Source organism: Colletotrichum scovillei (genome assembly GCF_011075155.1).
Source record: "Colletotrichum scovillei strain TJNH1 chromosome Unknown Contig00005, whole genome shotgun sequence".
Lineage (NCBI taxonomy): Eukaryota > Fungi > Ascomycota > Sordariomycetes > Glomerellales > Glomerellaceae > Colletotrichum > Colletotrichum scovillei.
In genome coordinates, this window is record NW_023336263.1 from 1099401 (window position 1) to 1114674 (window position 15274).

Consider the following 15274-nt stretch of genomic DNA (forward strand, 5'->3'; position numbering starts at 1 on the left):
CCTCCCGTCGGGAGAGCCATCGGGTCATTCTTTCAAAGAACCTCTTGCCTCCCAGAAAGGCAGTGAATCGGGCCGATGAAGAGCAGAGGGCTCACATCATGAGGCTGACTGCACCCAGCCTTATCTTCTCCGTTTTAACGCTGTAGCCATATGGACGAAAGAGGAAATTGTACCCAAGCTGCCCATCACCCAAACTGTAACGCCGCCGCCCAGGCTTCTAACCTTCTCCCCTTCCGGTGACGCGAGAATTTTGACGTTATCTGCCCAGCGAGTCGTGTCAACTGAACCAAACACCCTGCGCTGGAGCTTTCCGAGCTTGACCTTTCCGATCTTGCACCCGTTCTGACAGGTCGATATCAAACGGCTCTCGGACGTTCCGAAAATCAAAATCGGCCTGACCCCATGTTCTTGGGTGTTTTCATTTTCCCCTACCTTGGCCTAGAGTCATCTCACCTAAACTTTCAGTCTTCCTTCTCTTGAGGAGCTTTCGACCGCAAGGATGGGTCAGAGGAAACCGACATCGAACTGATTGCATCCATCCTCAGGCAAGACAGGCGAGTCAACTCATGAAAAGCGGCTGCAGGTTCTGAATCATCGCATTCGCACAGCAACTGGGCCGCAACTTCTGGACCCGAAAGATGGTCCCTGATAGGTGTTTCTGCCGCCGCAGAGAAGCACGGAACTGTCCCAAGAGACACATCCACACTATCTGACACAGCCTCCGAGTCGCGTTGTCTGGCGTGTGGAGGTTGATGAAGCGGGTGAACCACGCGACCAATCAAATCAGCTCTGTCGGGACCAGGACCTGCCAGCCGGAAACTGGGCAGAAATATTCTCGACCCCGGTCCTGGGTCTTCAGACACAAAGGTTTACGAATAAAGAGGTGACTGGATGACGGGAGTTTCTCCCCAGAAGTTCAATGGATGCGTTGCTCTGCACCAAGGGGCAACTTTGTCGACTACCTTAGTTCCAACTTCGAAGCCTGCATGGATATGTGAGGTGCAAGAAGCAGTTCATAATACAACATGACAGGAAACGGTGCACTAAGAGTGGTCTCTGCAGAGTGGAGTGTTTTGCTGCCTTCTGCCTTTTCAACGGGCTACTTTTGACAGCTTGAATAATGCCGAAAATACCAGTCATCTTACCGAGTTAAGAGCTTGCATTTACCTTTCCTGTGCTTATCAAGATTAATCGTAAAGCCGCGATTTTCATAAGAGTACGGTTGATCCATAAGCAAGGCGAACAAACAGCGGCAGCAGTCGCAAAGAGTCAAAGTTCATGTTGCGAGCCCAGGGTACAAAGTGAATACAGTCCCAAGAGAGGAAATGAGGGGACTGTCAGATAAATTACGCTCCAACAACACGCATCGGCATGCGAACTCACTAGTTGAAGTCTACTCCCATAATACCAAAAACCGGTTTTGAGGGATACCAAGGATTTGGGGCTTCCAATAAGTCCTACCGCGAGTTTAAGCCTCTCTTTTGTTATGCTTTTCAGTAAACCTTCAACCGTCGCTAATCATTGCAAGAGTTTGTCCCGACTCCCCACAAACATAACTCTCAAAAGTTTGCAGGCCGTCAATTCATTCTCCATTCCATAACTCCCAGGTGCCAAAACCCCGTACAGATGCCCTTCTTCGCCATTACTCACACTCATCGTGAACTTTACTCTCCACAACCGGCCGACTACTTATCAACGCCTTTGCCGACGATAACCGGCACACAACTCTTCCCGCACACCGCATGTCCTCTCCACCGAGAGTTCCACAGAGACCCATTCTGACTATCCGAATGCATCCATATCTCCTCATCCGGGCCCCGACATGCATCAATAATCGGGCGCTTGGTCTAGGGGTATGATTTTCGCTTCGCATCTACGTCTGAGCTACATCGTGAGCTTCAGTTGCGCAATCTGTGAAAGGTCGTGGGTTCAATTCCCACAGTGTCCAGATATTTTGCCATGTTTGATCGTCAGGCATCGTTTTTGATGTTGGAGTGAAATTGAGTTGATTTGGACTCGTTGAAGTTTACTTCGTGCCCGATTTGAGGGTTCATGACGGTGAGCCTCAAGACTGCTTCAAAAGATTTGACCTTTTTGTCATCTTGAGTTCTTCCAAATTTTGTACGTTGTGGGGCGAGTCTGAGCCATGTACGTTAGTAGTAGCTCTTGCACTTACTGACTACCTCGTCGACTTCAAGTTGCTCAAAAGTCTTAGAAATAGAGAGATGATTGCCGTATTGATGGACTAAGGTCTATGGATTCTAGGGTACTCATTCGTGTTTCTGACATCCTCTTTCTATGAATTGCCTCCGTGGCTTACTGGATATTGGGTGAGGGCATTCCCGACGTGCTCAGATCATCCACGCACGCGTGGGGAATGTAGTCTTCAGAACAAGTGCTACGGCGTTGCTTCTTGTCTTTCGTAGGCTTGGATAGCACCATAGCCTGATAGACGGCGTCGGGCTCCGGCTCTGAGAGGCAATCCACACCAGGACCGCCAGTTCCCGCAGCTAGTCGGCTTGCACCAAGTTCTCCGGCAGCCTTTCCGGTAACCTCATTTTCAACTTCGGATGGCGCTGGTGCGCGGGTTGTACGGCTACTACTTGGTGAACTCTGAAACACAGAACTGATCTTTCGCGTGATCTGCTGCATGAATCCTGGCTCTGCTTTGCGAGTGTCTTGTACCAAAGGCTCTGCGAAATGAGCAGAGCGCCGCCTGGGATTCTTGGCTAATTGGCCTGATGCCTTGTTCTCGCTGCATGCGTGCGAGTCTGACAAGCCCTCGGAGCCTCGGTGAGAGGGTTTGGTTTTGACACTCGCAGGATCATCCAAGGGAAGATCTACCTCGTGGCTTGTAGGATGTTCGGAATCTCTATGAGGTGAGTCCTTACTGCTGGCTGCGACACTGCCAAGTCTCGCGTCAATTCCCAAATGATACATGTTGAACTTGTCTTTATCTTCATGTTCGAGAGTGGCAAGACTAGCCGGGGTGATCAGCCACTCATCCGTGCAGTGTCGCAGTGGCAGGCTAGGGAATGAAGTGATTGAAGAAGCTTCGTCATCGACGCTGGATTCTTTGACGTTTTCCTTTTGACGATCCAATTCACCTACGAGCTGAGAACCGAGCGAGAACCCATGGAAATCAGAGGAATCCGATACTCCATCAGAATCAGAAGCCCGACAGAGTGCCTCAATAATGCTAGACACAGTAAACTTGGAAGAGTTGGTCTGGCACACGGCAGACGTTGGTACTTCGGGGGCATCCGAAGCCGGTCCCCGGGCCTGACCAGATTGTTCTGCCAGCGTATTGGCGAGCCAGCGTATATCAGTGATACTGTCGCGTGAGACAATCGTGGTGATGGGTGCCGGTCGAGACACACTTCTTGACCGCACCTGACCATTAATGGCGCTTCGATTAAAGAAGGAGGTCTCGGGTTCGTTGATGGTGGTCGCTGTATCAGCTGCACGAGTAGACTATAGCTCAATGGCAGTCTTGAGGAAGCTTGGCTTCCTAGCCAGTTTTGTTTCGACCACAGTATTAGTTGCTTGCTGGGTTTTGATAGCATCCTCCATGGTTGTATTGTGCTTGCAAATTTCTTTGAAAACAATCTCCACGACGTCTTGTACTTGATCATCAGTGAGGACGTACTGGCATGAGGCTTGGTTGCATGGTGTCCCTCCATCGGTGTCGCTTGGAGAGATATTCGTCGTTCTTCGTTGACCAGCAAGACGAACCCGTACCTTTCCCATGATTTGCTGCATCAAGGTATTGGGCTTTCCCCAAATATTGGGACCAGACCTTCTCGGAGTGTCGGAGAGATGCTCGGATCGGGATGAGTGTCGGCCATGACGAGCATTGATGGAGCTGTGGCTGCCTGGAATATCGCGTCGGCCTCGTATGGGCATCGTCGTGGGGCCATGTTGAAGCTTGGAGGTCGAGACTGGACGTGATCTGTGGTTCGTTGTCCTTGATGATGAGTTCTGAGACTCGCCGGCAAGACACTCGTTTCCTGCGGCGACGTTGATTAGCAATCAGACTATGAGGTGCCTTAACAAATCATGCCTTGACCTAAAATACCTGACAGATTCCCCTTGGCGACTGCCTCTCCAGCGAACGGGGGCAGACAGTGGCTATGGGTTTGAGTTCTAGTCTGATCCATGCTCATGCATCTTGATGGCCGCCGGAAAACCGGACTAGCTTGAGGAGCCCACATCATGGTTTCGACATCTCCATTACTGAGCAAGCTGCAGTCTAGGGTAGTGGGCGGGCCCGGGGGCACGATGGATGGACGGCGGGCGAGATTTGGGTCTCTCTGCGTAGTGGTCGGATAGATGACGGTGCCATTGTGGCATGAGGGAACGAATACACCTGGTAGCTGAGTCACAATTGGAGATCTATTGACGGATAGACTGTGTTCTCGAGTCGATGGTGCGGTGCGAAACTCTTCGTCATCGAATTCCGAAGGGCCGTTCATGTTGAAATTGGCCGAAGGCTAGCAAGAGAATGGAGCAAAGTCATACGACAAATATGGAATAACACGAAGGGTCAAAAAGAGGAATAGGCAAGCAAATGCTCCGAGAAGAGAAGAAAGAAACGCCCCTGGTTGTCATCGATTTACGGTCAGACGTTGTTTGCTAGGATTATTGTCGTGGATGAAGCCGTACAGAGGTTAAGGTAGGTCGAAGGTGGACGCTATAGGAGACGAGGTTCGCGTGGGAACCTTGAATCACGGTGCTCAACAACATGTGAAAGAGCAGCCTATCGCAGCTTCCACATTCGGAGAGCATGTTCAGTCGTCACGCTGGAAGGAGCTACGCGAGTGTCACCGTGGGCAGTCGCCGCCCAGAGGCCAGTTCAGGGCTCCTTGGCACCTCATTCTCAAACGGATTGGATGTCGATAAGAAATAGGTATCCTTTTTCTTTGCAAATGGTTAAATGCGATAGGGATCAGTCATATGAGTTAGCTCAAAGCTGTGATGTTCAAAAAGAGTTCACCACCGGTGTGGCTACATCTCTTGGTGCTCACGCTGGGATCGTTTGCGGACTCGAACTCGTAGCCAATCGAGTAGGCTCTGGCGACAATTGTTAACCTTTGACCATTCCACCACCCAGCCAGTTTGACCTGACCAACCGACCTAGGAAGGCGGTGATCGGAATGGATTCGAAGGGACTTATATACATACTCAGTGAGTTGTTGGTGAGAATATCACAGAAGGAATGAGATGAGACGAACGGAAGTGAGATGACATAAGCAGGTAGATGTGGGGTCACCGTGCCACTGCACAGTGCTGGCACGTGAGCACGGCCCCTGGTGGAAAATACTCTGGACCAATTGAAATCCCTGCGCAACACAAAGGCAAAGGGTTTTCGAGGGGATCGGCAAAATCCTCTAGCAAAGGAGTTTACCTACTTTTTTTTTTTTTTTTAGAGTCCGTGAAGCTCCCGCTGCCATTCATTCTTTTTTTGGACGGGCAACGACGCTCAATCAGCGTCCCAAGTTTGCTCCTTTACGGCTCTCTCTCTCCCTGCGGTACGGTAATATCTAATGATGCTCCCGAGTGCTGCTCCGACTGCTTCTGATCCTGCTGGGCCTACCGACACCAGCAGCGCCTACACGAGGTTGCACATCTCTCCTTTCGACCAGGACCTCTTGAAAGTCGTTATTCCAGCTGCGATCTTGCCAAACGCCCGAAATATCTCTTTCCACACCATCGAAACCTTCCCCGACAAGCGCTACGGCTTCGTCGACGTGCCCGAGGCGGACGCTGAGAAGATCAAGAAGAGGCTGAACGGCGCCGTGCTGAAGGGCTCCAAGATGCGCATCGATAAGGCCCGCCCCGCCGAGGACTACATGCCTGTGGCCGAGAGCGAAGAGACTGGCAAGAAGCGAAAGAAGTCGTCCAAGGAAAAGGAGGAGAGGAAGAGGCAGAAGCGTGACGAGAATGTCCTTGAGGGCGTTGAGCTTCGCGATCGCAAGGTCAAGCGGGGTTGGACCGTTCCCGAGGAGGCCAAGATAAGGGAGAAGAAGAGCAAAAAGGAAAAGGGAGAGAAGAAGGAAAAGAAGGACAAGACAAAGAAGCGCGAAGAGCGCTCAAAGTACACGGACAGGGAGGAGTGTCTTCTCAAGACCAAGCTGCCCTCCAAGCAGCTCCCGGCGGCTGCCGATCCCGAGGACGAAGGCGATCGCAAGAAACGTAGGAAGAAGGCCAAGGAGGTGGTTATCCACGAATTCGAGAAGACGACAAAGTTCCCTACTTTCCTCAAGGCAGCGAAACCTGCGCCGACCGAGAACCTCACAACCGAGTTTGTTGAAGGGAAAGGATGGGTTGACACCCAAGGGAACCTGATTGAATCATCCAAGACTAGGAGAACGGCCACGGCACCTGTCCCCGAATCCAAGAGTCCCAAGCCACCGAAGAAGGTCAAGGCTCCTACGCCGCCGCCTGTGGATGATGATACGACGAGCAGCAGCGGAACATCGTCTGACGAGGACACTTCTTCAGACGATAGCTCAGATGAGGAGCCAGAGCCGGCCAAGGTCACGGAAAAGGTCAAGACTACGCCAAACGTCAAGGCGGCACCAGTGACACCTGCAAAGCAAACGCCAAAGGCTGCAGATGAGGAAGATACTAGCAGCGACTCATCATCGTCCGATGACGATAGCTCCGACTCGGACGAGGAGATAGTTGTCGAAACTATAAAGACTTCTGTCCCTGCCAACTTTGACAGTCCACTGTCCGCAATCAAAGCTGCTGATGCATCGCGGCCCAGATCTGCCGCTTCCAACGCCAGTCTTACCATCAAGATACCACCATCAACCCCGGCCCAGGTCCACCCCTTGGAAGCTCTCTACAAGCGCCCCAAGCAGGACGGCAAGGAGACTACCCAGCCCGCCGAAGAAGCTCAACCTTTCAGCTTCTTCGGTGGCGGCGGCGATGATATCGAAGAAGAGGATGACGTCGTAGCATCCAGCCAAATGCCCATGACCCCGTTCACCGCACAAGACGTCGAGTGGCGCAACGTTAGAAGCGCTGCACCCACGCCCGACACAGCGCACCCGAACCACACGAAGCCCTTCTGGGCTATTGGCCACGAAGGCGAAGAGGAAGAGGAGGACGACGAAGAGACCCGCGAGGAGATTGAGGCGACGTTGAACGCGGAGCGAAATGCCGACCCCGAGGGCAGCAGCGGGCCTGGCGGTGACTTTCAAAAGTGGTTCTGGGAGAACAGGAGAGACCTCAACCAGTCGTGGATGAAGCGCAGGAAATCGGCGGCCAAGGAGAGGCGCCATCGCGATAACAAGTCGCGCGCTTCCAAGGCTGTGTAGAGCATGAACAGGGACGGCAAATGCATAGCAAAGCATCTATAGAATCACAATGTCTTGAAATTCACCTGTCCTGGCCACTTCAATGTCCGACTGAGACCTGAACGTGGATAGGCTAATTCAGATAAACAGTACAGTAACTCTACCTTTCACCATTGGCAACTCGGCCTCCCGCTGCAAACAGAGCACGGAATCTGATCACAATCTGTTATCATTCGGCTCCTCTCCCCCTCCCCTTGCTCGCAGTTGGGGTAAGATAGGTAAGATAAGACAACCCCGGCTTCCCCCGCCTCCCGATGGGAGAAGATTCAGGGATTCAGGGAATAGCAGGGGAGGGATATCAAAAACTCCGTCAAAGTACATGTAAATAGCTTGGCGCCCGGAAAAGATCCGTCAGTTGACCAAGCCGTTTGGATCTCTTGGCCTCTTGGTCGACTCTCTTTCCAGCGAGGCACAGGGGCGCATTATATCGACCAAAGTTCAAGATCCGGCCTTTCGGACAATTCGCCGGCAAGGGTGAACACCAACATCGGGCTTGGCCCCGCTCTGCTCTGCTCCCGCCTTATCATCCCGCATCTCAACTTCTTGACCACCACAACCCCCGCCTCCTATCAACATCCTTCCCGGGTCGTCAGCTCGTCGGCAAACATGCGATGCGGCTTCGCGGCGTGTTCGATGGAACATCATAGCCACATCCCTGTCTTGTCTCGCTCTCCCCCCTCCAGCATCGAGTATCATTACCCGACGCGACGGTAATCTTTTCGCCTCCAAACTCTCGTCGTCAGAGATATCCTTCTCTTCATTGGTGTCTTATCGTCGTTAGTCAGACGTACAGTCTATTTTGACCGGACGTTGAAGATGCAATTGGACAAATACAAACTGCTTTCAAAGACCCACGCTACCCATCGTCCGATGCAGAATCACAGGGCCATCATGCATCAAATCACCCTGTCACTTTCCGTGTTGGTTGCCGTACTGCGGTAGTTCCCACCAGGATTAGCCACGCGGTCGGCTATTTTGCGCTCAATGGAAGCGATCGACCCTCTAGATCTTCTCTCTCTGCCTTGCTCTACCCTCTCCGCGGGAATCCTTATCTCGACTCTTCGACTGGAGGGAACTCAGGGAGGGGGGTTACGTTGCACTTCGGCAGTCGATATTGACAGCCGATATCCGTATCTACTGCACAGGCGCAATAGCACCGTCGCATTGATGCTCATATAATGTTCGTTCCTCCAGGCAAGCCGACAAGCTATGGCCATCTCTTAGGTCGTAGCAGGCAAGCCAATGTGAAAGAAGCCTTGATCGCCTCGTCGAGATTTCGTCGTGAATTCTAATCTTTCTCTCCTGCCCCTCCAACCTCGAGGTTCTCGCCCCGGTGAACCATCGCGAACATGGCCTCTCCTCAAGATATTGAGGCGCCCGCCGTGGATGAAAAGAAGATTGCAATCGTCTCGGACCAGGACCAATCCGACACCACCAGCGAGCGCAATGGCGAGACCGATCTCGGTGAGATTTACATCTTTCTGTCGCTGCCCACGACGGGCTATATCGCAGGCCGAAAGACCTCTGATGCTAACGATAATGATACAGTCGCCGTGGAAGGCCAGTACACAAAGGAGGAATACCACAAGCTCAAGAGAAAGGTCGACAAGTACCTCCTCCCCCTCATGTGGATATGCTACGGCATCCAGCAAACCGACAAGACGGCGCTCGGTACCCAAGCCATCTTTGGTCTCCGTCAAGACACAGGACTCAAGGGCCAAGAGTACAGCTGGCTCACAACAATCTTCTGTACGTTCCATCACACATCACGACCTTCATCTCCACAAACAACATGATTCTAACGAAACCCCCTCCACAATGCAGACATCACATACATGTGCTTCGAATTCCCAAGCAACATCGTCCTCCAACGCTACAAAATGGGCCGCACCCTCTCCGTCTACATGATCTGCTGGGGCATCATCGTCCTCTGCATCGGCTTCGCCCAGAACTTCACCCACCTCATCGTCCTCCGCGCGCTGCAGGGCGCCTTCGAGTGCTGCATCTCGCCCGGCTTCATGTTGCTGGTCGGCACGTGGTACAAGACGCGCGAGCATGCGTCACGGTCTCTTGTCTTTCAGAGCGCGAATGCTGGGTTTGGTGTGATTGCCTCGCTCATCATGTACGCTATCGGCGCGTCGACGCAGCATAAGGAGGGGGCTCAGCCGTGGCGGTATATTTCGTTTGTGAGTTGCTCGAGGCCTGGTGTACCTCTCAAAGACGGTTGGGGACCGCATTGCTAACATGCATTTTAGTTCTTGGGCAGCTTGACAACTGCCATTGGATGCCTCTGCCTCTTCCTCCTCGGCACGCCGTCCGAGGTGAGGTGGTTGACGCAGGCTGAGAAGGACATGGTAAGAAACCTCTTGTATCTCTCAACATGTCCCCTACTGACGCATCCTAGGCGAGCGCCCGCATCATCTCAAACAATACCGGCCACGATCGCACCGCCATCAAGGGGTGGAAGTGGAAGCAGGTTGGCGAATGCTGCCGCGACCCCATCTTCTGGTTCGCTGGCGTGAATGCCTTCCTGAGCTCCGTCCCCAACGGTGGTCTCACTACCTTTGGCAGCATCATCATGACTTCCTTTGGCTTCAGTATGTCTTTCACCAAATCTTCTCTCTTAAGCTACATGATACCACAATCCATGCTGAACTTTTTTCCCCTACAGACAACCTCCAGACCATCCTCATCGACATCCCCCGCTCTGTAATGTCCGTCATAATCTTCATCGGCGTCGGCCTCCTCACCAGCAAAAAAGCCAACCTCCGCCTCTGGATCATGGCAACCTCCGTCCTGCCCCCCTTCGCAGGCTTCCTCGGCATGTCCCTCCTCCCCAACGACCCGGCAATCAAGTGGACCAAATGGGGCTGCTACTTCATCACCGTGCCCTTCGTCCTCGGCCTCTTCCTCGCCTGGACCCTGATCCCGAGCAACATCGCCGGCCGCACCAAGCGCACCATGACCTCTAGCTTCACCTTTGTCGGGTACTGCGTGGGCAACATGGTCGGCAGCCAGGTCTTCAAGGCGCAGGATGCGCCAAAGTATACCCCTGGAACGATTGGGTGCGCGATTTGCTTTGGGATTCAGTTTGCGTTGATCTTGACGTGGCGGTTTGTGTTGGTGAGTAGGAATAAGCAGAGGGATGCTGCTATGGCTGTTGATGGGTTGACAGTGGAGGAGAGGGCGAAGAGGGGTAAGGAGCTTGGGGAGCAGGACTATACTGATTTTGAGAACCCTTACGTGAGTACTTTCGATGTGGTTCGTTGTGGTATTTTTACTAACGTCAGATCTGCAGTTCCGTTACACACTCTAGAATACCTTTGGGAAAAAAACACAGTTCAATGGATTGGGGCTTCTTTTGCGTCAAAGAGATCATAATGAAACGATACATTGAGGGTAGAAAGTAGAGTAACGGTAACGAAGGGTATAGTACGAATCCCACCACAGTATACCAACGAAGACATGATAGACGTTCACCAACATTACATCCTTGCACAACTATCCCCTGACCAATGTCGAGATGGCACATCTGCCACACTCTTGAACCCACAATCCTCCCAGACGGTAACCCACCGTACGAATAATCATCGAAGTTCCCCTCGCTAGATAACAACCTACTCCCCACGAGGCACCCCCTCCGAGTTCTCATCATGATACAAATCAGGACACTTCGCCCCCTTCTTCTGGAAGACCCACCTCTTAATCCACCAAGGCAACACAGTCTTGACCTGGTACGCAGCGTGCTTCCGCTCCGGCACGCCAAAGACGTAATCAAGCTCCTCGAGCGACTTTTGCTTCGTCTCCGGCACGAACAGGAAGATGAGCGCGAGGGCGACGAGGTTCAGACCCGCGTAAAAGCAAAACACACCGGTGGATGTCATGGCGATCAGCATACGCGGCAAGGTGAGGGAGAGCACGGACGCCCAGAAGTTGTTGGTTGCCACGGCCCAGGACATGCCGATTTCGCGGTGGGAGAGGGGGAAGACTTCGGCGGAGTACATGAAGGGGACAGGGCCCTCGCCTGTTCTGAGGTGTTAGTGGGCTTCGTACGATTTAGCAATGGTGAGGTTTGGAAATTGCTTACCTGGGGAATAGAATGCTGCAAAGAGGTAGACGAACGTCGCGACGGCGGCGATTCGAGCGGTACTGTCGCTGATGAGGTAGCAGAGTCCAGCAGCTACATGACCATGTTAGCACTCATACGCAACTACTTGTTCGCATGAAGACACGACGTACTGAGAAGAGTCCAAAACATGTTTGGGAATGTGAACAACAAGAGAGTTCTCCGACCAAACGTATCAATCGTCCAAACGGCTGGCCAGGCGAAGGTGAAGTTGATCAGACCAAAGCCGAAACTGGCCCAGAGTGCGGTGTAGTCGCTAATACCACTCTGCTTAAAGATGGTCGCGCTGTAGAACGAAATGATGTTGACTGGAAAAGCATGTTAGTCCTCTGTGCCTTGTGAATTATGGCCATCTTTGGGTAGCACCCACTTCCACACATCTGCTGCGCAATCATGACAATACCAGAAGCCCACGTCGCGCGCCTAATCCGAGCAATTGTGAACAACTCAACAAAGCGCGTGAACATGTTGCTCGTGACCTTGAGCCCAGACTCCTTGATCATAGTCTCCTCGTACTCCAGAAGCGAGTGGATGTAGTACAGATCCCTCGCCGCCTGGAGCTCCGTATTACGCAAGCGCTTCAGCGATCCCCACGCCTTGAGATGCCTACCCTTCTTGAGGTACCATCGAGGCGACTCGGGGCAGAAGTAGGTTCCGATGACGAGCGGGACGGCCGGGATGAAGGCGGAGCCGAATTGGAGGCGCCAAGCAATGTCGCCCGTCTTACCGACGATGAGGTTGGCGCATGTGCCAAGGAAGATACCTTGCTAGGGATTAGCATTCTTGAACGGTAGTATGCCAAGCAAACCACCAAGAGATCGGCGAGAGTCAAGATTTCTTGGTGTTGCTTGGGAAGGGGGGGCTTGTGATTGAGGCTCACCGAACGCAGTCCAGACCTGCCAAGACATTACCAAGCCGCCACGGATAAGAGTGGGGGAGTTTTCGGCGGAGAAGACGGGGACTGTGACTTCTTTCAAACCCATGCCGATGCCAAGCAACATTCTGTGCATACAACAGTTAGTATCACGATGTCGCGGGTGGGCGTTGAATTGGGGGTTCTATCTTACCTGCAAGCTGCGAGCTGTCCCCATGTCTGCGATACAGCCATACCAAAGGGCGCAAGCAGCGAAAAGATGGCAGCGATGAAGATAACACCTCGTCGACCGAGTAAATCATTGAGAGGATCCGAGATCCAGCCAGCACTGTTCGCAATCAATCAGTACATCTCTCACTCGTCTTATGCTGCACAATCCTATACTCACAACAGACAGATCGTGATGTAAGGCATGGAATTCACAAGGCCGATAATCCAGCTGTTCTTCGCGCAATCGCCCTCGTTGGCGACCGGCCCGCAGGACGAACCCGCCGTGTCAGGGATGCCGAGCGCAGTGGGAAACGACAAATTGGCGCCATTAGACCCGGTCTGGTGCAGCGCCGTTAGGAAAGCTAAGCTCCCGGGAGATCATGTGGAATTTGCGGGGAACCCGAGCGGGAAAAGGTGGATAATGGGTAACAAGAGGGGAAGAAGATGGACATGGCATGGTGAGGGGGTGAGCGAAGGATTCGACCGTTGCTTGGCTTACCTGGTCCCATCCTTGGATAGCCGCCGCGATAGAATTGAGAATGATGGTGTAATACAGAGCCCAGGGGTGCTTCCAACGGTGCGTCACCTCCTGGCGCAGCGCGTCCCTCTCGGCTTCGTCGAGCTCCTCGATGGACTCGAAGAGCGCCGGGTTCTGCGCGACGAGGGCGCCCTTTTTCAGCAGCGGGAGGATGTCTTCGGGCAGGTCGTGCTTTTTGTGGTATGCTGTTACCTGCTCGAGGAGTTGTGCTTTGGGGATGCCTTTGAGGGGGTTCTTGATCTCGCCCTCGAGGTTCTGGGTGAGTTCCGCGATGGACTTTTTGCGTTCGTCGTGGTGCTCGACGCCGTCTTTATGGATCCTGGAGCTTGTGTAAGTTGCGTCGCGGAGAAACTTTACGCGGGAATGGTGGGTGCGGTCAGGCTAGGCTGGATGCTACGTACGGTGATTCCGTCTCGATTCTCTTCTCTGGTTCCGCCATGATGGACGTGATTTACGATGAAGAATTCCTGTACAAGGCTGGAATGAAGCTGTGCGCTCGAGAAAGTGGCTGCCGTGAGTGAGGCAGTTGCACCGTGCCGCTCGACAGCTTCAAGCCGTCCGAAGGGAGGGGGTTCAGATTAAATATCCAGAATTACCCGTCCAACGTCTGAGGGGCCGTCCCTGTCATCTGAATCACCCTGTCTCATCAACAGCATGTATTTCAAGGTAGCGGGCGTCGGCTGAGCACGTAGCCGGGGTGTTGGTTGGGTTGGTGGGAGCAAGGACACAACGGGAGGGCATACTTTCGAGAGGGAGGGTAGTGAACGGGCATGGTCGTATGAGTTGTACATCATTGCAACATCTCCCATTGCATCCCGGCCACTGAGGCAGACCAGTGAAGCAAAGTCATTGAAACAAAGCCTGGCTAGCCAGGCCATCAGGTTTGGCTGGCGACGCCTCTAATCTTAGGGAATTGAGATGCGAGCGCCCCGAATCGGCCTAACGCTGCTACAGCTCCCTTCGAACTTATGCGGGGTCACAACAGGCGCGACATGCTATTTAATGCAGCTTATGCTGTAAAAAGCTGCAATGGCCTGTCCGTCTGGCCATTGAGGGAGTAGTTCACCTTGCTCTCGTTGGTCGCGTGGCACATGAGGGGATGTCTCTTCCTCCTGTAGCGGGAAAAGCTTAGAGAAGCTTGGTCTGCGACAAAGTACCGGAATGTCAATTGAGCAGAAATGTTTGGGAAGCTCTCTTCAGCCAATAATATGTCGATCCTTTTGTTCTATGAGGGATGGTGGGAGTGGGATGACGATTGCTACCACGTTGGGACTTTGAGCAAGCGTATGTGGCGCACCCTCCGGAAAGACGCCTTGTACGACCGGGGTCGAATCTGGGGACGCCCCGGGATCTGACCGCACGCACCAAAGTTCTTATTTAGTAGTACTGTCACTGTCACACAGTCAGACAGCCTGGGAAGGGTGAGACAAGCCAGACAAATACTCTCCAAGTTTGCCAAGGCTGAATTCGGTAGGGTTGGGTGATGGACGGCGATCTCCGCCTGAATAGCACCAGAAGGCTCTATCCTTTTGGTTATTTACAGTGAGGCTTGTACGGCAGGATCTTGCAGCCTGTATCACCCCACATGCCGAGAGCGCATGGCACACAGTGTTGTGAAGTCCTTCGCAGTTTGGTAAGAAATGAAGTTTGAATAAGTACTGAGCCATCTTTAACTTTAATGTCACCTAGAAGAACTACCTTATTGAAGGAAAATAGGCAAGTTTCAAAGTGGAACATCCTAGATAATCCAAAGCTTATCGATGTAGACTTGTCAGGCACCATTGCCCAGACGGCAGCTGGATTCTAGGAACAATTGATCGACATACGCAATTCGCCGATTTGCAAGTCTTCATCTCATTCTGTGTGATCGGATGAAACGTTCTTCAGTAATACTCTACTACCACCTTTTTAGACCTTCGGTCTCGGTAACGACTAGTTTAACTTCATTGTCGTCTTTACAACCTTTCAAAGTTCGCGGCCGGGAAGCTAAGTCAACTTACATCTGATTTTCGTATCAATACGACAAGCACAAACGCTAGGTATGCTATCATCGATCTAAGAAGTAATTCCGTATATGTTGATAGCCGCTTATAGATATATATACCGCGAAACTAGCGATACCGAAAAGTCTGCTCTACCTGGAGTATGGCCTGAATAGC

The 15274-nt window shown here is 52.6% G+C and overlaps 4 protein-coding genes across 4 annotated transcripts; 2 read left to right on the plus strand and 2 right to left on the minus strand.

The window, feature by feature from the left end:
* Positions 1 to 2316: 2316 nt before the first annotated feature.
* HER10_EVM0002181 (uncharacterized protein) lies at positions 2317 to 4475 on the minus strand (the record flags this gene model as incomplete). Its single annotated transcript, XM_035471905.1, has 3 exons — positions 2317 to 3474; positions 3532 to 3967; positions 4084 to 4475. The coding sequence occupies 3 exons, from the start codon at positions 4473 to 4475 to the stop codon at positions 2317 to 2319; spliced, it is 1986 nt and encodes a 661-aa protein (XP_035333775.1).
* A 964-nt stretch (positions 4476 to 5439) lies between these two features.
* HER10_EVM0001644 (uncharacterized protein) lies at positions 5440 to 7345 on the plus strand. The gene has a single exon (XM_035471386.1). It carries the CDS (start codon positions 5547 to 5549, stop codon positions 7326 to 7328), a length of 1782 nt encoding a protein of 593 aa, XP_035333738.1. The 5' UTR covers positions 5440 to 5546; the 3' UTR covers positions 7329 to 7345.
* Positions 7346 to 8524: 1179 nt separating this feature from the next.
* On the plus strand, positions 8525 to 10683 carry HER10_EVM0007307 (major facilitator superfamily transporter; the record flags this gene model as incomplete). Its single annotated transcript, XM_035476866.1, has 7 exons — positions 8525 to 8831; positions 8916 to 9116; positions 9192 to 9553; positions 9623 to 9721; positions 9772 to 9964; positions 10039 to 10610; positions 10666 to 10683. The coding sequence occupies exons 1-7, from the start codon at positions 8717 to 8719 to the stop codon at positions 10681 to 10683; spliced, it is 1560 nt and encodes a 519-aa protein (XP_035334107.1). The 5' UTR covers positions 8525 to 8716.
* Positions 10684 to 10857: 174 nt separating this feature from the next.
* On the minus strand, positions 10858 to 13647 carry HER10_EVM0001927 (uncharacterized protein). The gene is made up of 10 exons (XM_035471659.1): positions 13517 to 13647; positions 13077 to 13434; positions 12756 to 12916; positions 12561 to 12695; positions 12374 to 12495; positions 11864 to 12256; positions 11607 to 11801; positions 11455 to 11547; positions 11207 to 11391; positions 10858 to 11170 (listed from the first exon to the last, which is right to left on the minus strand). The coding sequence occupies exons 1-10, from the start codon at positions 13552 to 13554 to the stop codon at positions 10985 to 10987; spliced, it is 1866 nt and encodes a 621-aa protein (XP_035333764.1). The 5' UTR covers positions 13555 to 13647; the 3' UTR covers positions 10858 to 10984.
* Between the last annotated feature and the right edge of the window lie 1627 nt (positions 13648 to 15274).